This window comes from Tachypleus tridentatus, chromosome 13 (assembly GCF_004210375.1).
Source record: "Tachypleus tridentatus isolate NWPU-2018 chromosome 13, ASM421037v1, whole genome shotgun sequence".
Lineage (NCBI taxonomy): Eukaryota > Metazoa > Arthropoda > Merostomata > Xiphosura > Limulidae > Tachypleus > Tachypleus tridentatus.
The window spans coordinates 226,803,371-226,827,492 of NC_134837.1; the positions used below are offsets into that span (position 1 = coordinate 226,803,371).

General features: G+C 32.6%; 1 protein-coding gene across 1 annotated transcript; it reads right to left on the reverse strand.

Annotated features, from left to right (window-relative positions):
- Nucleotides 1-1,002: 1,002 nt before the first annotated feature.
- Nucleotides 1,003-7,200, reverse strand: LOC143241008 (uncharacterized). The gene is made up of 2 exons (XM_076484410.1): nucleotides 6,942-7,200; nucleotides 1,003-3,164 (listed from the first exon to the last, which is right to left on the reverse strand). Exons 1-2 carry the CDS (start codon nucleotides 6,957-6,959, stop codon nucleotides 2,742-2,744), a joined length of 441 nt encoding a protein of 146 aa, XP_076340525.1. The 5' UTR covers nucleotides 6,960-7,200; the 3' UTR covers nucleotides 1,003-2,741.
- Between the last annotated feature and the right edge of the window lie 16,922 nt (nucleotides 7,201-24,122).

The window sequence follows — 24,122 nt, forward strand, 5'->3', positions numbered from 1 at the left end:
TATAACAGCCAGTATTGAACCACACATAAACAAATTATAAAAGCCAATACTTAACCATAGATATATTATAACAACCAATATTTAACCAGATAAATATTATAACAACCGATATTCAACCATGGATATATGATAACAGCTAATATTTAATCACAGGTATATTATAGCAGCCAATATTTAACCAGAGAAATATTATAACAGCCAATATTTAACCATGCAGAAATATTATAAAAGCCAATGTTTAACTACAGATATATTATAACAGTTGATATTTAGCTACTGAAATATTATAACATTATTTTTAAAGACACATTTAGATTATTCAGCCATTCTTTTACTAAACTATAATCACTTTCGCCAGTTCCCATTTTGGCATTGCCCTACACTGTATCTCATAATAAAATTCGAACTTTATCTTTGAAATCTCCTAAATTAAAGTGTAAAATTAGCTCAGGTTGTACAATTTAAGTGTTTATATCGAATTCTTCTTCTGCTGGCTTTATTTTTTCATATTTCATCTGTCAGTTTTCTCGTGAATCTTCCGTCTGAGAATAGAGCTTATAGTGACCACGAAATATTACATTTCCTCTGATACTAATACCTATGGTAAATTAGAAATGACCAAACGGCTGTAAAACAGCGCGAAACAAAAGTTATTGAGGCCATACAGTTTCAGATGTTTTTCTCAGTCCGTACATAGATATGCTTTATGACATTCACAGCGTTTAGTTGGATAACTCCGGTACTTTCTTTCAAGAATGAAAACAAATACGCTTCACTATTAATAGTTTAATTTAAACGTTTTGCCAGATACAAACAAGTGAAGTGTATTGCAAACTCTAATCGCATATATTTATGGATGTTTTGTATCTCTGATGTGAAAAAAGTAAAAATCAAAATAACTGACAACATTTCAATAAATCAACTTAATAATCTAAACTTAAGTGACCTTATCTATGCTTATACTGTGGAAAAGAGTGAGTTAAAATAAAACTCATTGACGTATTAATATTTGTTTGTTTGTTTATTGTTAAGCATAAAGCTATACAAAAAAATGTTTATGCCCATCATGAGTATCAAAATCTGTTTTAGCAAAGTGTATATGAATAAAAGAAAGTGTTGCAAAATGTTATTGCTTAAACAAAGAAAAAATATATGTGAATCTATTTACAAACTTTATATTAAACGAATGTCTCTTTATGAATGAAAACTAAGTTAGTTTTTAATATTATAGAGATTCCCTATATACTCAGTTTTTCTTTATATCCCCCTCCCAATGACACAACGGTATGTCTGCGAACTTACAACGCTATAAATCGGATTTCGATACTTTTGGTGGGCAGATCGCAGAAAGCCCTTTGTGTAGCTTTGTAATTTACTCTCAGGAACAACAAAATGTTACATATATTATGGTTAATTTCAGAGTATTATAGGTAATCCTTTCATTCTTCTGATTAGAAATACTAGTTTTAAAGGTCCGGCATGGCCAGGTGGTTAAGGCGCTCAACTTGAAATCTGATAGTCGATGGTTCGAATTCCTGTCACACCAAGCATGCTGGCTTTTTCAGCTGTGGAGGCGTTATAATGTGGAGGTCAATCTCACTATTCGTTGGTAAAACAGTAGCTCAAGTGTTGGAGTTGGGTGGTGATGGCTAGCTGTTTTCCCTCTAGTCTTACATTGCTAAATTAGGGAAGGCTAGCGCAGATAACCCTCGTGTAGCTTTGCAAGAAATTCAAAAACAAACAAACTAGTTTTAAACCGTAGACAACAAAGTTTTGTTTCCACACAAACAATATAAAAAGTTATGTGACTTTCTAGTTTACTAGACACTTTTTTATTAACAATTTTCGATAAGAATATTTTGCGTCCAATATAAAATTTTATATAAAATACTGCATTGAAAGTATCAAAAACTCATACAATTCATTTTACAGTTCCAATTTCATTTCATTTCAAACACAAATGAAAATTGTGTACTAATAATGCTTCATAAGGCTTAAGAATCTTATAGAAAGGCTCTCATTATACTACTAATATAATTAACTTTTACATATCCAGATGTAATTGTTAAGTTAGTTTCAGAGTGCTTCTTCCTTTCATCTGCTCTCCCGCAAGTGGCACAGCGTTATGTCTACTGACTTACAACGGTAGAAACCGAGTTTTGACACCCGGGGTTGGCAGATCACAGATAGCCCTTTGTGTAGCTTTGTGCTTAATTACAAACAAACCATTTTACCTGACTGTCAGAAACATATCTCGAAATAAACCATTTGCTGATGTCATAAAAATTATTGTTTTTAATTATTTTCTTTTTTCAGCTCTCTTTGTAATTAAACATAAAGCTACACAATGCGCCATCTGTGTTTTGCGCACCACGGGTATCGAATAGTGTCTAGCGTTAGAAATCCACAGATACACTACTATATTACTGGGGTGCTTTTTAATGGGTATGGAACACATACACATAAAAGCGAAATTAAAACATGGCTGTTGCTTAACAGTAGAATATGAAAAATAAGCAAACCTATAAACCATATAAACACATTTCTGTAACTTCTGGAGTCACAATTTTGTCTTTTCAGTAACAGTGACACCTGATTTTTTTTTCTAGTATACCAGAACATCTTAAAATGATTGTATTTTAAAGTTTATTAGCTTCTTCATTTCGTGTGATATAAATTCCACAATTTATTATTGTTATTTTTACTCAGTCTTTTTTTTTTCCAAACCAGAAATTCTTAGCTCAGATTTCTTCTGGTGGAGGTCGGGGAATAAATGGTGGGAGAGGTCCAATAAAAGGTCCAGGTGGTCTTTTAACAGGTCGAGGTGGTTTTACAATTAGGTCTTCAGAATACAGGTTTATAATACGTTGATGTAATATATGATATCCAGTAGCATCTGCTAGATATTCGGTCACTCTCAGGTAACCATAAGGGTCAATATAACCCCACCTCCCAAGAACACTTCCATTTTCAGCCCTCTCTTCATGTTTAAAAGACTGACCAGGGCCACTTCCAGTGTCATAACCATACTTGTACGTTCCAAACCCTGCATAGTTTTGAATGAAGTATTTCATTTTCACATTTGAAAGTACAGGTACTTCATATTCAAACTTATCAAAAACTGACATCACAACGTGAAGCGAAGCAGATAAAATAATTATTATCTGAAAAAAAAGGAATATGATAGCATTAAAGAAAATAAAGATAAAACAATTTTTTCTATTCGTCTTTGGTTCATGATAAATCTGATTAAATCAAAAGATCTGTACTTGAAAATCAATAAGGTATTTTACCATTTTATATTATTACATCAGCAAAGTAAAAAAAAATATTATTAAGTGTTAAATATTATTTCTAAATGTCTCTGAATTCAAAGACTTTTACACTTTATCCTCACTTCTAAAGTTAAAAAATATTTAAAGTTTATCCTCACCTCTGCTGCTATTAACTGACGAAATTATATATTTTCTACATTTTAATGTTTATTGTGTATGACTTAAAAATTTCGCCAACCCTATTTTTCTAGAAATTTTAGAACCTTTATTACCGATACAAAAATCGATTCGAGTTTCAAACGGTCATGAAGAATCTTATTTTTGAGTTATTTAATATCAATAAAATAAACAAGCGTACAGTTTTGGTTTGTTTTGAATTTCGCGCAAAGCTACACGAGGGTTATCTACGCCAGTCGTCCCTAATTTAGCAGTGTAAGACTAGAGGGAAGGCAGCTAGTTATCATCACCAATTCACCCACCCCAACTTTTGGGTTACTCTTTTTCCAACGAATAGTGGAAATGACAATCACTTTATAACGCCCCCACTACTGAAACGGCGAGCATGTTTGGTGTGATGGGGATTCAAACCCGCGACCCTCGAATTACAAGTCGAGTGCCTTAACTACCTGGTCATGCCGGGCCCAGCGTACAGTTAAATTACTTTCAACAATGAAAATGAATCTAATGGTTTACTAGGGAGTATCAGTCACATTTTGTAAAGTTAGTCACGGAGAAAGACTTGTGAATTGTAATGCATCGCCACAACATGAGCTATCTGTGTTCTGTCTACTTTGGGGAGTCGAACTCCAGATCTTAGGGTCGTATATCTGTAAATCTATCGCTAACCTTTCCAGGTGACACTGGTAACCATGTTAATATCTTTACTGCTGAATTGGAATGAATAACTCAAATGACTTTATTACTAAATTAGCCAGTGTTAATAAAATAATTTTTGTAATCAAATTAGTAACTAAAAACTGTATGACCAACATCAATGATTGGTTAGTGATAAGAAATAGCAAATTATTTATAATATTTTTTTTTCATACATAATTTAACATCATTTTTCCCCATTTACAAACTCTGTACTAACAATATTAATTTTTCAGGTCAAGCAATTAATGCTGAGTTAAGTTCATATTTGTCCTCGTCTTATAGTGTGATAGAAATAAACACTAGAAAACATTTGGTAGTAAAGTAAGTTTTTAAGTATTGAAAAACATATTACTGTAAGTTCCAGCTCTTTGTTTACTCGACTCATTAAACTGTAGAAAGGAGAGTATTTTCAACTGTTAAGTGTTCTCATGGTAGACTGTTTACCAAACTGTGGAGTTAACTTAGGACAGCTTCAAATGTTCAACGTTATTGACTTACACATAAAGAAAAGGTATAATTGAAACTTAGCTGAAAAAAATAATGTTGACAACATTTCCGTTTAGTAAACTTTAAAATTGACACTTGAGTTCTCTCTAGTTATGACATGTTGTAAACTTTTCCTTCTTGTTGCTTACATTCTGTTGGAAAGTTAATAATGTTTTACTCCTTCGACTAAGTTAATTACGTTATTTATTTTCTTACAAGTTACAGTTCATTTTGGCATGACTGCTTTCAAGCATCCATGACCAAATTTTGATTTTAGACCTATTTTAGATACACGCACATGCATGGTTACACGTCTACCTGCATATTTATATTCGTATACATATTTATATTTGTATGCATATTTAATGACCACTTCAAGAATAAATTATTCTTGTTATAGTGATTTATATTGTTTTCTTTTGTTATTTCTGTGATTTTGGAATATATATATATATATATACATACACGTAGACACACATATATATGTATATACATACACGTAGACACACATATATATGTATATACATACACGTAGACACACATATATATGTATATACATACATACAATATAAACATTCGAAATGTTTGTACATAGCATGATGAGGTTTTAGAACTTTTCACATATTGAGATATTTTCAACTATTGCTGACTAAAATACTGAATTCTGTTTGTCAACTACGACAATGAATCTTACATGTGGTTAACTTTAACAATGTTCAGTTGTTCTTTATAACAATAAACTTTATAGTTTAGCAGGTTAGACAACTTTTATCACGTAAGAGAAAAGATTTCATCAAATTTCTACCTTATTTATTGTTTCTTTGATTTCGATCAATACAAAGAATCATCTGGTGATTTTATTTTATATAACGTATTGCAGTTTATGTAAAAGAATTAAAAACTTACCATTAGTACTTTATAAACTGAGAAGTATTAACTAGACACAATACCAACTTTTAGTTATTATAACACTGGATATATTTTTCTAAGACAGTTTTTATTAACTCCAACAATATTCAGCTTTTATGCAACAATGACTTTTTATTATTTATAACTTTAAACAATGTTTATTTTTCATCCTTAGAACAATGAATTTTACAGTGTATTAAATTGATCTAATTTAAATTGTTCATTTTTAGTTCAATACTTTCTACAATTAACAACCATTCAATTTATAACACCAAAATGTATAGTTTATTAATTGCAAATTTTGAGTTTTATTCTTTGTTTGAATTTCGCGTAAAGCTACTCGAGGGCTATCTGCCCTAGCCGTCCCTAATTTGGCAGTGTAAGACTAGAGAGAAGGCAGCTAGTCATTACCACCCACCACCAATTCTTAGGCTACTCTTTTACTACCGAGTAGTGGGATTGATTGTCACATTATAACACCCCCAAGGCTAAAAGGGCGAGCATGTTTGATGCAACGGGTATTCGAACCAGTGACCCTCGGATTATGAGTTGAGCGCTTTAACCACCTGGCCGTGCCAGGCCTTTATTCTTAGTATGCTGAATATTTCAGTTTAATAATTCAGAGAATTTGTAACTGTTTATTAAAAACAACGGTTTCTACGCTTTAATAACGTGGCAGTTCTAGATTGTTTAAAATTTGATAGTATATTATGCTTTAGTATAAAACATATTTAATGTTTGTAAGTTACCATTCTAATTTTAATCCACTCTATAAATCTGGTAAAGAGCAAACTTCATTTAAATAAAGAAACATAAGCCAGAATGTAAAACTGGTTCAAATAATTTGCTAAATAATCTTATATCACACACGCTTCCTAACTAATGATCTCCGATATTTTTGAGTAATCTGGTGTATTTTATATGCACTAAAAAGGTCTATAAGATAAAATAAACACCTATTTCGTTTTTCACATTCTTATCGCTTAGCGACAAAGCAATAACCTAAGGAAGTCCGTCAAGTTTGGAAGTCTAATTATAATAGGTAAACAATAAGTGCTACATAGGTATTCGAAAATATCGTATTACATAAACACTATCGTTGTTCTTCAAAGCTAGAGATACATTAGCGACTGTGTTATCGTTTTCTAAGAAACGTAATTTAGGAACTCATACTAATAAAAGCATAAAACCAACGTCAATAAAATGTTATTTTTACTTACCGTAAAAATGGCGATTTCTGAAAAATACTGAATTAGTATAAAAAAAACAAGTGGGATTACGAACATGGTATTACACTTAAGTGTTAAGAACAAGTTAATAAACGGTATAATGTACATTTAATCAGTGTTAAAACAAATTGAATAAACGTAATAGTGTTAAGAGAAACGGACGTACCTGGCGAAATTTTGTCATCTCAAGAGTTATTAAAAGAAAATATAGTCTTTTGTTGAAAATCCTAAACTCATAAAACTATCCAACGTTGAATCATAAGTACAGTGTTGAAGGATATTAACCATCTAAAGAACGGTCAGTCAACCAAGCTAATAATATCATAACAGTTCTCGTGCTTTACTGAGTCGTTGTATTATTAAGATAACCTACTGCACCTAGTAACGTACAGCCAGTGGGACTTTCTCGTGGGTTTATATATTCTAGACCTCGCAGATTCACGTTATTAACCTCTTTTTTATTTTTTAACAGACGTGAGTAGCGTTACGAACTTCTGTGACGGTCGTATTTGTAACCTGTAGGACAGTTTTCTCTATTCAGACTCCATTTTGTTGGAGTTTATCTTATTACGTTCACTTTAAAGATCAATATTTTTGTGTGTATATACATACACAAAATGTTTCGACCTCTCCATTTAAGGACATCTAAATGGCGAATTTAATTATTTGAAGAGCTGGTATTTGCACGCATCTATTGGCAAACTCACGAGAAAGTTAGTTTTCAAAATGAGTAGGCGTTAAAAGAACAAACACCACGATTGTTAATTATTTTTGCTGTGGTTAGAAAAATGTCTACAGGGACCCTTTTTATAAATTATTAGAGTCCTGTTCTGTAAAATATAATGAAGGTAATATTATTAATTTTTAAACTGAGATCAAAATCAAATCATCGTGGAATTTATTATTTCATTACAACGTTGGCTAAGAGAGAGTTTGTTTTTATTTTTCACTTATTACATTTAACTTTTAACCAATTTTCATAGGATTAGTTACTTGCATAAGTGTCTAAAATCACAACGGAACCTTTCAGTTGTTCCTCACGCTGTATGTTTTTTGAAAAGCTGTTGTTATATTAACACAGGTATGAAACTTTTTAAAGACCATTCAGTGTTACTTTCACTGTTGGTATAATCAACGTTCCAGACGGGCTTCCACCTCTTACAGCGTTTTATTATTCGAATTTCTAATGTAGAAGTTCAATAAAAGAAACTGATTTTCGCAATAAAATAACAGATACTTGAACAACAAATCAAATCTTAAATATGTCCTTTGTTAATACTTCTCTGTCTGTGGAAGATATAAAAACTGGACGTTAAATATAATATCGCACAGTATTAATAAAGCCGCTGGAGCAAAACCAACAAACTTCCTCAGTAACGTACTCTGAGCAAGAAAACAAAAGTAACAGCACACGGTTCGAACCAATTCACTTGGTTTCAATTAACTTAGTTAACGTTTTGAGCATCTGAAACCACGTATACTAAACAGTTATATGTGTATATTACTGTTTTAAGTTACAGTAAAGACTGGTTTTGTGTTTCAACTGAGAGTGTAATTGTTAAGGTTCTGGTTAAATGTTTTTCAACATAATACACACTGTTGCAGCATTAATGATGAAAGCTGACCGATCTAGAAAGTGACGTCATAAGAAAGGGTACCACTCACGATAGGACGAAATTACTAATTTTATATAAAAAGTAGTGTCACGTTTTTGATCAGTTCATGTAAAATAACATACATACTAATGAAGTTTGAGAAACTAAGCTAATACTTTTTCAGGTGTTCTTTAAATATTTAGCATACAGTAACGACTTAAGAAACTAAACATTGATTTTCAGTATCTAAACTGGTCAAATACATTCTGACGTAACATACTCAGTCAGTAAACGTGCTATAAAGCTCAAGAAATGTACTTATTTTTTTTCCTTTTTGATGATAGGAAAACAAAAATAAGCCAAATCAGACTTCTTATATCGTACATTTTCATTTCTTTAGACTATCCACAGAGAGCACTCCATTTATACGATGTAGAATTAAATGAAAGAATTTCCTCATATAGTTTCTTGCCTCAAAAAGAAGATTGCTCCAGTTTTGTACTTGTGTTTAACATGCCTAGCACGGAGGTCGAGGGACTTTCCCAGTTTTATATTAGGTCAGGGTTTCCGTGCTACGCTTTGCCTGGTAACCTTCGGCTAGGTGATCCTTTGTAGCTGGTTTTATGGAATTGTTAGATTTTAAAACGGGACACTGAAAGAGTGTAGCGTTTAGATTTCACTTATCTTAGTAAAAACTTTATTCTTTACAGATGATGGTTTGTAGTGGAAGCTTGCAAACTACTCTTACCGGAAGTCTGTGTCACACTAAACTAGTCACGGTGGGGACTATTCAAGTCTCGCTGTCTGGAGCAGTTGAATTACTTAAAATTCCAATGCACATAAATGTGTATAAAAATGTATATTGCAATTGTTTAAAATTGAATTCACTGACGTTACTGGAGTGACAAGAGTGTACATTATACTTGTTTAAAAGCATTAAAGTGTTAAAGTTAAAAATTTCACAGACATTGTTATTATATTTCTCCGTCAAGATCGTTAAAGAATAATATAAATCATATCAGTAGAGCGTTTTATTCAAAGCGAATAAGCATATAACTTACATGTAGTATCGTAATAAATTATTTACTATCAAAATAATATAATTGTTGTTCACAAAAAACGAAATGATTCCTCAACAAACACACGCCTTAGAAAACAATCGATTTAATTAATTGAGTTATAATGAATCTATATTGTATATATAATAATTAATTAATTAAATGTTCCTAATAACGATAAAATATAAAAAAACCTACAGAAGTTGGACAAAAATGTTCACCAAAATTTTAAAAATAATTACACTTTTATACTAGTGTATAATATTTTATATAAGTTGACGCATTCTAAGTATCTTTATATTCCTAATTTTGATTAAAGCCTTAGAAATAATTGTGGAAAAATTGAATAAAATGGGTATAAAAAGCAAGTGTTAACAATTAGTTATTTGAATGTTATTCAGTCAGTCAGCAGTACCACACCATTGAAATGCGTATAAAAGTATTGGTAGTTATTCTATTGTCAGCAACAGTGTGGTCAATGTATTTCATTACTACCAGGGCAGAGCTTTCACATAACAAACGTATGAAAAATCAAAGCTGTCAATGGAAAAGGCTACTACACCACATAAAAGCTTGAGGCAAAAGTTTATATTTCAGTAAGAGCTGTGTGTAAACTATGAAAACAGTATGTAAAACTAGTATTATAGACGATAAAAGTGGTCCAGATAGAAAGTTCAACTTTTCAAATGTTATGTTGAATAATTCAGGGTGTGCCCCTTACGTGATACAAAATAATCGAGTAGTGGTATTGCCAGTGACATACTTGTGAATACAAGTGCGAAATTTCTATCTTCATAACAGTGAGATATTAATTGGTATGACGTCACATTAAGTATAGCTATGCAAATACTATTGTTTAGGAGAGATAACCATATTTAAAAGTTTGAAATGGTCAACAAACTTCAAACAATGGGATGAAAAAAAGTATTTTAAAAAATTTCGAGATGTTTTGTTTGAGTTTTGTGATGGTCATCGTATACAGTATGGGTTGTCACATCCACTGATGCTGGAAATCTACAAAAACATCATGACGTAATGACTTTTGACAAGTAGAAGCACACGCTTATTTACTCTGTTATTTCTTCAGAAACAGAACCTGTTGGACGGGAGAAATAAAAGCACTCGTACTCACGGTTTGGCAAAAATCTTCATATAAATATCAATGAGGCTGCATAATTTGTGTTTTGCTGAATTATGTGCAAAGTTACTTGAAGACTATCTGCGCTATCTGACCCTAATTTAAACGTGATAGGTTAAATGGAAGAAAGCTGGTTAACAATCCCACCACTAGATTTTGGGCTGCTCTTTATCAACAAAAAATTGGAATTAACCGTCACGTTATATAGCTTTCCGTGGCTAAGAGAACAAGCAGGTTCAGGGATATAATTCAATTCGTAACCCTGATATTGCAATTCAAGTGATCTCACCGCCAGCCCATGCCATGTCAGGCAGTGTGGACTTATTGTGAAGGTGAAACAACTAACAAGCAACTTGCCTAAATTGGGGTGCGTCAGACCAAACGTCAAGGTCACAGCACAGTTACGATAATCCAAAAAAATTCCTAGTTGTTAACATGGTGGACAATGGTAAAATATTATTCCTCATTCTGCTGCCAAAAATCGCCAAAAAGTAAGATGGACATACGGACAATTTCATACTTTGATGAACGTGTAATATCGTAAAAACAAATGGTAACACTTTGTTTGAATGAAATACAAAATACTATTGCATTGTACGGCTTATTTGCTATTGTTCTTTGTTTTCACTAGTAATGCAGCGTTCTGGCGTTAAATTTACTGTTCAGATGCAATTAGTTACTCATTGGTTATGAATACTGAACGTGCATTATTTATGAATGTCCATAACTATTTCCAATAGTGTACATATATACATAACAAACAGGAAATGTTTTTTACTTTTTGTCCTAGTGGCACAACGGTAAGTCTGCGGATTTATAATTGTACTGCTAGAAATCAGCAACATTTGATTTAAGATTTGTGCTTAACTACACACAAAGCTTTCTGATGCCTTGTTTCTTTTAAATAATTCAAATCTTAGTGAGACATCTGGTATATAAAAGTGTGCAGGATATCGCTAGAGTCAATGAACATACCCATAAACGATGATGTTTGCAGCAGCTACATTTACGATATGGTTGGTGTGTTTATTAACGATAGCAGAAAGCATGTTCTTCAGTGGTCTGAAAGCAGTATGTCTATAAAACATTCTCGAATAAGACTTACACTTGCAAACGTGCCTCTAGTGAAACATAGTTCCATAGATAAAAAAGTGTTTAATTTATAATCATTTTCATTAATTTACATTAATGTCAATCTATGCATAAAAACAAACATCTTCTGGATGTATTTAATTCTCTCTATATATATACATATATATTAGTTTCTTATAACGAAAAACAAGCTGAACCAAAATAAATAAAAAACTCTGCTACGTATGGAAAACATTATATCTTGTACCCTGTGATCTTTTCAATTAGTACAGCATTTTGTTTTGGTTTGTTTTTGGTTATAACAATCTAATATAATTAGTTAGATGTTTGGATTTGCTGTTTTTAACGCAATCTTTTCTTTCTATTTTGTTTACTTAACTTCATTGGTATTAATTTTCTCTTTTTTAAAAAAATTAATTTTTATAGTACTCAATAGATGGCAGCGCAATAGCAAATTAACTACATAGCAGTTTGAATTCTTGTCACCGAATGTGCTCACTTTTTCATCTCCCAGTGGCACAATGGTAGAAACCTGGGCTTAGATACTCGTGGTGGGCAGACCACAGATAGCTCATTGTGTAGCTTTGCAATTAATTCAAAACAAACATATTAAATTCCAAAAAAAAAAAGACAGCCTAAAATTATATAACTTTAAACAAGCCTCATTATTCTTTCATTTTCATGACTAGTGTACAGGGGACTAATCCAAACTTTGAATGCAGTTGAAAATATATCAAAGTATCAAAGACCCAGCAAAAAGATACAGAAACTGATAAACTGTTTGATTATTTTGATGATACTGTATAACTAAAATATAAGTAGTATGATATGACATAATTATGCAAGTCAAAAAATATGCTTGGTATGATGTTTAAAACACACACGCTTTATATTTTACAATATAAGGTGCATGAGATCGATAGATGTGCGGTGTTTAGTGAAATAATTGCTTAAAAATCAAATCTCTTTAATTTCATGCTCTTTAATATCACGTAATGTTTTCAAAACGTAAACCTTTGTTCGTCACCACCATTCTGTTCTTTTGTATTTAGAAAGAGTTCCTAAATTGTGTGCGTCTTGTTTGGATTTTCTGACCAACAAAATTATTGGCAAAATTAAGATTATATTACATTAGTTATTGATTTTTGTAGTGCAAACATTGTATTTAATCATGATATAATGCTTCACTATTCAAAAATATAATCACTTACTACCATATATATATGCAGAGTGTCCAGATAGTGACATCATTTATCATCAGCCAGCCACTGTACAAATAGTGTTAATACTATAGCTTTGTAATGTAATATTCGTGCCCTCCAGTGTAGCTTCCATTAAAAAAAAAACTCCATCTTAAGAATTTCATTTCCAAAACACAACAGCCCTTTCTGAGTACGTTTCAATAGCTCAACCACCTAAAAGATCCAGTTGTTTGAGATATGCTGTAGGAGTGGAAGTCTTATCGTGGTTAACCATATCCTGTAACCTTCTTGGTTACGTTTCTTATTGTTGCTCGAGATAGCATCTGCCATTGACCTTTGTGTTCGTGAATTCTCACCTATTGTTGCTCAAGATAGCATCTGCCATTAACCTTTGTGTTCGTGAATTCTTACCTGTTACAAGGCGTCACACTTTGTTTACCACAACTAGGTAGGTCTTACTGCAGGCCTCTTTCTGGATAGTCTTGGTCACCAAATTGATTTAAAAATATTTTTTTCTGTACCAATAAGTACAAGATACATCTCTGCCTTTGAGATTCTAAATCCCTATGATGTGAGTGTATGAATATTTCTGCGTGGTCTATATATATATATATCCTTCGCAAAAGTGGTAACTTTTTAATGGCACCATACTACTGCCAAAATAATCACTTGTGTTTATTTGGCATGTAATGCCAAATAATGCCAATATGTATTTTTTATTTTTTATATATACATCATCACGACTTTCGTTATCCCGGGACTTGCTAATTTGCATACCAAGGTTGTTATAACATAATTTAGCCAACCCTTTATAGAGTAAGGTCAACGTGGACTCTATTTTTACTACACCCAGTAGTACAATAAATTATTGTTTGCATTTACAGGTGTCATTTATAGGTTGTTTTTTGTTTTCCATAGATACAAAATGAATTATCTTGCAAATAGCGCTTTTTAAGTTGAATTGATAAACTACAACGAAAGCAACTAGTCAACTGCACCCACCATCAACTCTTTTCTGATAAAACAGTAATATTTTGTTGTCACTTTTATACATTACCTATGGCCCTTAACTGAAAACTCTCTCTCTCATAGGCCCGGCATGGCCAAGTGTGTTAAGGCGTGCGACTCATAATATGAGGGTCGCGGGTTCGCATCTCCGTCGCGCCAAACATGCTCGCCATATCAGCCGTGGGGGCGTTATAATGTGACGGTCAATCCCACTTTTCGTTGGTAAAAGAGTAGCCCAAGAGTTGGCGGTGGGTGGTGATGACTAGCTGCCTTCCCTCTAGTCTTACACTGTTAAATTAGGGACGGCTAGCACAGATAGCCCTCGAGTAGCTTTGTGCGAAATTCAAAAGACAAACAAACAAAACAAACAAACAAACTGTCTCCCTTTTGTTTTTAAATAGGCTATAAACGAGGAATGCCATTCCGCTTAATCTTTTAAACTGTTAAGGAATTTGTCGTTAGGTGCAACGCTATGTGATGACCTATTCGTGCTGTTTATACTGCAGTGAACGAATCCCAAATACTCTAGTATCATAGCTTTAACGTTAATGACTGTTATATACCTTAAGGATATATACAATGTGAAGTAAGGCAGTTTATTAACGTATTGTATTTTTCTAACACAACGCATAATATTAAGTACATTGGTATGAATAATGCAGAGGTATAATTTTGTGTAATTCGAGTTTCACTTCTTTAAACAAAGTAGATAACCTGCAGTACGAATAAAAGAATTGTCGAATCATTTTCTATACATTAAATCACCAGACTTTGTCACAGAACATACAAATGTTCATGATAGGAACGTAGGGTCAACCATGACTCACGTGTTTTATGGAATGCACAAAATAGGATGTGTTTATATTAATAAAGAAGAAAACATCTTCACATGTACGTGTTTGCTTACCTTGAGATTTGGTAAAGGATCTTTAACGCTACGCTTTAACTCATATGTGCAACAACAACTATGTAGCTTTGTTTCCAAACAAGGATCAGTTTTGATCATGCTGCTTACCGTTGTATTGGACATGCGGGTGGCTTTTGCCACCAACCTCTTCGTTCGTGATTTCTCCCCTAACATAAGACGCCCGTACAATTAGGAACTTGTTTGTATCTTTCTTCACGGTCCTAATATTCGATATCCACTTGTTTTTCAGTGCTATTAAATAAAGTGATATACATATTTTAGAAATTCTAAATCCTCCATCTGAACACTTTTTGTTTTTATATCTAAGAAAGAGTTATTACACACCCTTTCCAGAAAACGCCAGGCCTGGCATGATCTGTTGGTAGGGGCTTCGATTCACAACTTCTGGAATTTAATTTTGTGAATGATCATGCCCCTCCTTTAAAACCTGGAGAAGTCATAATGTTTCAATCAATCCCAATTTTTTTTTGGTAAAGAATGACCTAAGAGTTGGCAGTGGGTGATGCTGACCAGTTGCTTTCCTTCTAGTCTATCAATTCTAAATAAAAAAGAAAGCTAGCATAAGTAGACCTGATGTAGATTTATAAATGCAATCAATTTTCAGGAGCATCGTGGGACCTACGTAAATGTAGGTTTGGTATATGCTGTTTAACTACGACTTTATACAAACAGTGGTAGTCACGTTGCCTGCTGACTTGCAGACTCAAAACTGTTTTACTTTAATTTCCTCGTTGCTCTGTATAAGATAATATATAGAAACAGTTCCATAAGACTTAGTATTTATGCTTGGAGAAGTATACAAATAACTTTGATTTATTAGGTGATAAGGCGAATAAATGAAAGTAAATACCGTTATGTTAAAAATGTTAATCAGAAATAGCAGAGATTTAACTTTTTAAAAAATATTTTAGTAAGTAAAGAGATAAATGATTCCATTAATATGTCAGTAGATGATAATGCAAGCTATTTTCAGTGTTAAGTTAATAGACGATTGTTTGTTTGTTTTGAATTTCGCGGAAAGCTACTCAAGGGCTATCTGCACTAGCCGTCCCTAATTTAGCACTGTAAGACTAGAGGGAAGGCAGCTAGTCATCATCACCCACCGCCAACTTTTGGGATACTCTTTTACCAACGAATAATGGGATTGACCGTAACATTATAACGCTCTCAAGGTTGAAAGGGCGAGCATGTTTGGCGCGATAGGGATGCGAACCCGCGACCCTCAGATTACGAGTCGAACGCCGTAATCCAACTAACCATGCCGGGCTTAATAGTTGATTATACACAGACATTCATTTTTGTGTGAAATAAAGTAATATAAGAAGATGTATGTTTTCTTATGTAAGTAGATGGTAACAGACAGTGATATAAAAACACATTTTTACTGTTGTGTGGGCCCGGCATGGCCAAGCGTGTTAAGGCGTGCGACTCGTAATCTGAGGGTCGCGGGTTCGCATCCCTATCGCGCCAAACATGCTCGCCCTTTCAACCTTGAGGGCGTTATAATGTGACGGTCAATCCCACTATTCGTTGGTAAACGAGTAGTCCAAGAGTTGGCGGTGGGTGGTGATGACTAGCTGCCTTCCCTTTAGCCTTACACTGCTAAATTAGGGACGGCTAGCACAGATAGCCCTCGAGTAGCTTTGTGCAAAATTCAAAACACAAACAATACGGTTGTGTGAATAGATGGCAATTTAATAACATGAGCGCTTTTAATATTTCATTAATAAATGACTAGGAAAGTATAAAGTTTTTTTCACTTGAGATGTTAATAAATAGTAAAAATATGACATTTTACTGCTGTAACAAGAGATGGTAATGTAGGAAAAAAGGATTTTCTTTAAGTACGTGTTAATAGATGTGAAGATAAAGGGATTCCACCTGCAGTTTCAACAGATAGAAATGTAATAAAAGAGGTGCTTTTGCTGTTATGCCAATAACTAGTAATGAAAGGAGATAGGTCTTTTTGTTCAGGTATTAACAGGTAGTAATCTAGAACATATATGTTTTAGGCCTAGTGCCACAAGATGGTAGTGTAAGGGACAATGAGCTTATTTTATGTTTTAGTTGAAGCTAGTATATGAGAAGATAAAAGTATTAAGATATTCAATTTAAAAATGGGAATGTTCTCCTGTTTTGTTATACAATGGTAATGTCAGAAGATAAGGATTTTCAATGTTAAGGCAATATATGGATTTTAACATAGTACGCTCTTTCATTATTCTGTAAGAAAATGGTTATTTAGTAATATAGGTGTTTTCATTTTGTGTGAATACGTTGTAATGTATTATGATAGCGTGGTGTTGTGTCAGAAGGTAGTAATAACAGAATTAAACGTTCTCGTACTCGTGTTAACCGACGATAATGTAAAATATGTTCTTTTGTGTGAATATAGGATTCTAAGTTTTGCTGTTTAGCTTATATGATGGTAATGGAAAAAGGCAGATCTATCACCGTCATTTTTGTCATGGTCAATTTCATAAGGTAGACAAGTTGTTTAGTGTCTCAGTATGTTTATATTCTTACAATACTATCTATTGATAATAGGAGAATCTGTCTTCTAACAATAATGTGTCATTCATACAGTTTATCTAAGTTCCAATTTTAATGGAGTTTTCTTCAACATATTACATAATTGTTAAGTTATATTTTAAACTACTTTTTTGACACATGTAAATCACGTATCTTCTTTGGTTGATGATCGAAGAATCATCGAAGAAGACCGGTGATCTTTCTTTTTTTTTTGACAGTTGATTATAGTTTAACAGCGTGACAAATCTTGAAATATGACAGATTTTTGTTATTCTATATCTTAATACAGTTTTATTTTGGGTGTATATATGAAACCCTTGAGAAAAGGATGTAAGTAAACATTATTCTTTGTTTCGGAATAAGCTTACACTCTACTGTAGCCATTCTATCGATTCAACCATCATCGTGCTTTGCATCTACGACTCTTAAGTGCATTTCTTAACCTCAAGATCACTAGAATTGATAAACAATTTAAAACAAAAATCCAGAAAAAAATCACCCATACTGGATTATACATTCCCTGGGACTAAGCAAGTGAAACAAAACAAAAACTCAGCATATTAAGAAACGAAATAACACAACCACAAAACTCTGCTCATTTGATAAAATTAACGATGAAATTAACAAAATAAAACAACACTTCATCAACACCAAGAAACTTCCTAACAAATTGTGGAATAAATTAATTGCACACACCTAGACAAACAAACAACAATAAATCCCAAGATATAACAAACTACAAAACTTTATAATGTTCCATACTATATGTTCCCGACATCAGCGAAAATATAACCAACATTTGGAAAAATTTATAACAAAAAAACAAAAAAACATTTCAGTAAACACCAAATTTGTTCGAAAACCAGGTACAAAACTAGAGTCCAAACTATGTAAAAACTATACTGACAAACACAACACCAACATAATTTATAAAATACAATGCAACAACTGCCACGACTTCTATATTGGATAAACAAGCAGAAAAAAGGAAACTACATTCAAATAACAAAAAAAAAAACAAAACACTTTCACACGTTTTTGAACACTGCAAATCTAATAAACACAACATAACGAAAGAAAACATCTGGATACTGAGCAGGGAAACAAATATAAACAAACACAAAATCAAAGAAGCCCTACTTATACAGCAACTAAAACCAAAATTAAACTAATATAAAGAACACCTTTATACCTATACTAATTAATAACCTAACATCTAACTGCAACGCCTCCTACAATCCCGTACCTGTTGATACTCTCGTTCCTAAGACGCGTCCGACAACGGTCACTTGCAAACTCTCTCTTTCTTGACCTGAAGATTACCTAGAAAGGTCGAAACGTTGTTTTATCCTTTTTCAATAAAAGTGTTAATACCCATACCAGTCGATTTGAGATACATTGTTTTTTTTTGCGTTTTTTCTTTTCTGGTGAACTACCAAACCTCAGATCCATAGCCTGGTATGCTCGGTTAAAACAAAATGTATCAGTAACGTTGAATGAATGATAACCAGTGTATCAGTCCCAAATAAGAAAAATCCAACAACTAAATAAATAAAATCGATATAACTCAAAATAAACAACATATACAATGCTGTCAAGTTTTATGTATGGACTGAATTTTGTATAGTAGATGTCTGTGGGATACTGGTGACAAATTTTAACAATAAAGAAACAGCACACAGTCCACTTATTTTAAAATAATATATTAAAACACGCCAAAAGTATGTACAACTGTCCGTTACACTATTGATTATCACAGTTCTATCCAGGGCTTTAAATAATTTTTTGTCAAAGTCCACACAGCTAGTTTAAAGCACAATTTGATAGGACGAATTATTTCTTCTCTGCTCTGTTGTTATAATGTAATATGTGAAAAGTTCACTTTAAAATTTCTACTATACACTCTTTGTGAGTAAACTCATAGTCACGCAGTCTAGATCTATTTATACATATATTTTGAAATACATTTTTGATGCACATTTGTACCGCAACAGAGGCTTTGAACGTTCAACACACTACAATATGTTATGATAAAATCATACTCTATTGGAACAATGATAAAAACGAAGAAGGTTCTAGTAACATGACGCAATAATATAACAGTCACCAGTTCATAGTTGTACAATTACTCAACATATGATTCACAAACAGTTACGCAATTAGACCTGCGTAAATTACCGCTTCTAAAAATAAATAAATTTAATACTTGCGCCATGTAAAATTAAACATAAACACTCATATACGCTTAACAATTACATTAGACTGACAGCACTTGTGCACTTTCAAACTCGTCAAGAAACCAACGTTTCTATGTGCACAATAACTTTATTTGTATGAAGTTAAAAATAGAAATCTAATCGGATCAATACATTTATAATACACGACTTTGCTTTTGGTGAACTGAAAACCTCAGGCAACAAGGTACCAACGAAAGAAGATTTAATTATTTAAATTGTTTAATTTAATTGTTTCCGTTGAAAATGGTTCGATACAACTTAAAACTGATGAAGACAATGTTGTAAGGAATTCTGTTTTAATGTTTCAGTGAACTCTCCTGAAAAAATGTAAAGCTAAACGTTTAATGTTTAATTAAGTAAAAACAACAATTCGGTATTTAAAGGCTGTTTATTTCTAGAGTTAATATATCTTTTATACACCAATATGCACTACAGAAATTAAATAATATTCGTTTGTAACAAATTCACACACACATATGCGGTTACATATTCATCTGAATTTCTAAATAACATTAAAAATATTAATATCGAAGCAAGCGATCGACTGGTTTTCTTTCATGTAGTATTGTCGTTCATTAAGGTTGGGTGTAACTAATATTTTTTTTTTTTTTAAGGGAGGAAATGAAATTTATAAAAAGAATCAAGGTTTGTCTATAGGGTCATCTTTATAACAACTTTTAGCAGAAATATCAATGTTTGATGTCGAACGTTTCTGGTGTGGCGGCATTTAGATGTCACGTTTAGTGATTTCCAGAATCATTTCGATTCGATCAGACACACGATACGCTTTACCTTAGAAATGGAAGGTTGCTTATATGTTTATGATGTTTCCATAAAAAGACGGAGTGGCTTTCTGTTTATTTCTGTAAATAAAAAGCAAAATTGCTTCACTCATTGTCCCAAAAATGTCATTGTTTTCATTTTTTGTATAGACATCTGTTAATGTTTATTTACATCAGGATTGTTAGGTTAGTTGTTATTAAGTTATAAAAGAAGCTATCTACACTCTGCCTGCCACGGGTATCGAAACCCGAATTATAATGTTATAATGCAGCTGCAGCTTGTATAAGGAATATTTAATATTTAAATTAAATTGTTTAAATGATACATCGACAAATAGACAATATAAATCTAATACCACATATAGGATTTATAACAAATATATAAATATTTGAGTGTAACAATTTTCAGACAAATAGCGCATATTGCCTTCGAGTAGCTTTGGGCGAAATTCAGAATTAAACAAACATACAGAAATAAACAAAACTAGTGTAAGAACATGATAAACACAAACAGGTAATGCTGCCATGAAGTATACATATGGTCAATTAACCTTTACGCCTCAGTAAAAGTAAATTTACCAAAAGTATTGAACTAAAGAATAGTAATATACAAAATTCTATGTAGTTCTAGTTTAAATTATAGACATGTAGAAATTTGAAAGTTAGAATAAGAGATAAGAAAAAAATGTGACTGATAAATCTAAAACAAATTATTAGTCCTTGGCTGAGCATGTCGAAATCTTAATATGTCGTTGACAGAGACAATGTGAAGTTACTTAAATAGGTGAAACAGAGTTACAACGTTAAAATATGGGGCTCTATTCCACACTGTGGACATAGTAGCCAGCTCAATGTGGTTTTGTTCAAAAAGCAAACAAGATACTGCTAAAACAACATGATTTTGAAGCTCAATTCGGTCCAGGTTATATTTTGTAAAAGGCGCCACTGTACAATACGCTAACTTTATGCGTACTTTACTTGAGTATTTAAACAAACTTCACGTGTCCTACTTTATCTTCTCAAGATAGTGGAATCCTTTTGTCCAGATAAATATGCAAACTGTGTTTTTTAATACTAAGAAATTACAGTTACTATATAAAAGGTCCCACAGTAACATTGATGTATATTTGTGGACTTACAATGCTAGAAATCGGGTTTCGATAGCCATGGTGGGCAGATCAACAGGTAATAAAGACCTCAAATATTAGTGCAATTGAAATTTGCATTGACTTATAAGTAAGGTTGTGAATTCACTCACAATGTTTTTACAGCCAAATACCGACCAGTCTTCACCACAAAAGTTAAACCACGTGCTTGGAAAGAAAGGACTGAAAGGTCTTTCATATATAGTTTTAGACTCTCTTATCACCACTAGGAGTTGAATAAAACTGTAATTTCCCTAGAAATTTCATTTAACAAATGAAAATGTCCGAGCAGTCTACATAGTTAGCTTTGCATGGTCTGATAGAATATAGCTAAGTAGATTGATGAATCATCACAACAATTCAGACCAACCCATAATTTTGCTCCTAAATATCACTTAATATCTTGTAAAGTTAGGGTTGGAATGACCTTCTGTTGTTGATTTTTCAAACACACAGGTTATAATAATCATGTGGATGTCACTTAGAACACTGAACACACATTTATCATAAAACATCACTTTGCAATTTTAACTGTTGATGAAACAGTTAATCCCAAACATAATGATTTGTTGGTCATCAGCTATATCTCAGATAATCAGGAAAAGAGACAAATTATTTCTCATCTGACTCTAATGAACAACCAATTATGTATTACCGTATTCTTCTTCTTCACCATCTGAAATTAGCTAATATGTTACAGTCAACGAGTTTACCTACCTAGTATTCTTGGAACAGCCAGTTTTCAGGCGGCTCATCTTTGATGTCAATGCTTAGCCTCTTATGTATTTGATACTTGTTAATACACTGTGTTACCACATTAACCCATAATTCAATTCATCGAGCTGTTGAAAGATAAGATCAAAAATAGTCTATCCAGATTTGAATAGTTTCTTCATTGTAGTCATTTACTACAATCATACTGGTCGCTTGGCTTGAGCTTTTATTCAGTTACTGTTTTATTGTACCATCTTTTTTGATATACAACTGCTTTAACCTTTACCTGATGCACATTTGTAATTAGATCCACTATTACACAATATAGCCATTCCATATATTATTTTTCTTGTAGAAACAGTAGTAAATTTGCACGGGTTGGAGTGCCATACATTAGATCTACAATAATCTGTACTTTCCAGTTGAATATGAGGAAATTCATATAACAACAAGTTATTTGTTTCTTAGTTGCATATTGCACTATTATCACACTCTGTAGATGGTTATCCCATTCAGTTTATTCAGGATTAAAAACATAACAAGAAAATCCTTGACGATACGTACCCCTCATTCAGCCAAAATATCATATTAAAGATGATATGGTGACTAACATTTGTTCTTTATACCCAGCACTCAGTACAAATCTTCAAACAGCTGGCTATTGAAGTTAGCTTCTTGACCTACTAATTTTTCCAGGGTAAACAAATCACGATATCCATTGGTCAGTCATCGCATCAGTAATAAAATGTTATAATACGTTGACCAATGGATAACCTTTAAAAAACTTGGTGAAATAATCAATAACAACCACTATGTGCAAGTAAAATACTGACAATTCAGTAGCTGGGTGTCCAATTGCTAACTATCTTGAAGTCGCTGTCTATATCAACGGTATTTCTCTTCAGAGGGTAACCAACAACACTAACACTCTATTTGAGTATTCCCTGACACAGGCAATTTTTTTCTTTTGAAAGTAAAATGGGTAAAATGTTTACACTGCCATTCAATGTTATATCTGACTACAACATGAAATATTTTCCACATACTGTGAATAATTTATCATACTTTCTGCTCTCTTCCCATCCTTGCATTGTGCAAAGACTGATTCTAAAACTGCATTATGTTTTGGTTACAACGTCACAATGATTAATAAAAATGATACAATATACCGTTTTGGAATTTTAATCTAAATTTGAAAGTGGTAGATTTTATGTGCGTCACCATCATATTTACTTATTTGTGATGGTAACACTAAAAGTAGGTTTGATCCATTCAGTTGCTTCTTCCAACATTTCTAATTGATTATCTATGGTGCTCGTCCAAATGCAAAGTGTCACTTCTCATATAGTTCAATATATGTTATCATAGTGGTTTTGTTTCGTCTCGGATGCAGCATCTGGATATTCAGTAAATGGACCTTATCTCTTGGGTTGATAAGATAAACAACTGGTATTTATGTGTTGCTGACCTGGTTGGAGTTGTGCAATTAATTGATGGTAAATGATTCATTATGTATTTTTAGTTTCATTAGCCATTTCGAAGAGGACTGTCCATTTGAAAGTTAAACTTAATACAATGCACGTAGTGGGAATAACATTTGACAAATACCAGAACTGCAAGCAGTTACTTTTTGTTTTATAGTATTGTCATTTCAAAACATTTTTATGTAATTGGCATACATTACCATCTTGTATACCATGCCAGTTACTCTAAGTCTGTATCCAAGATAAATAGAAGATCTCGACAAAGCTCTGGTGCATTGGCAAAAGTGAGTTTAGAACATGAATTTCTCAGTTTGTTAGGTATGGACTTATGGGCCAGATGCTTTAAGTTGTCTGTGAGTTGTTAGCAATAAATTGTAAGAATAAACAAATTGCACACTTTCTACTGGTTTTAAAATAATATATTAAAACAAC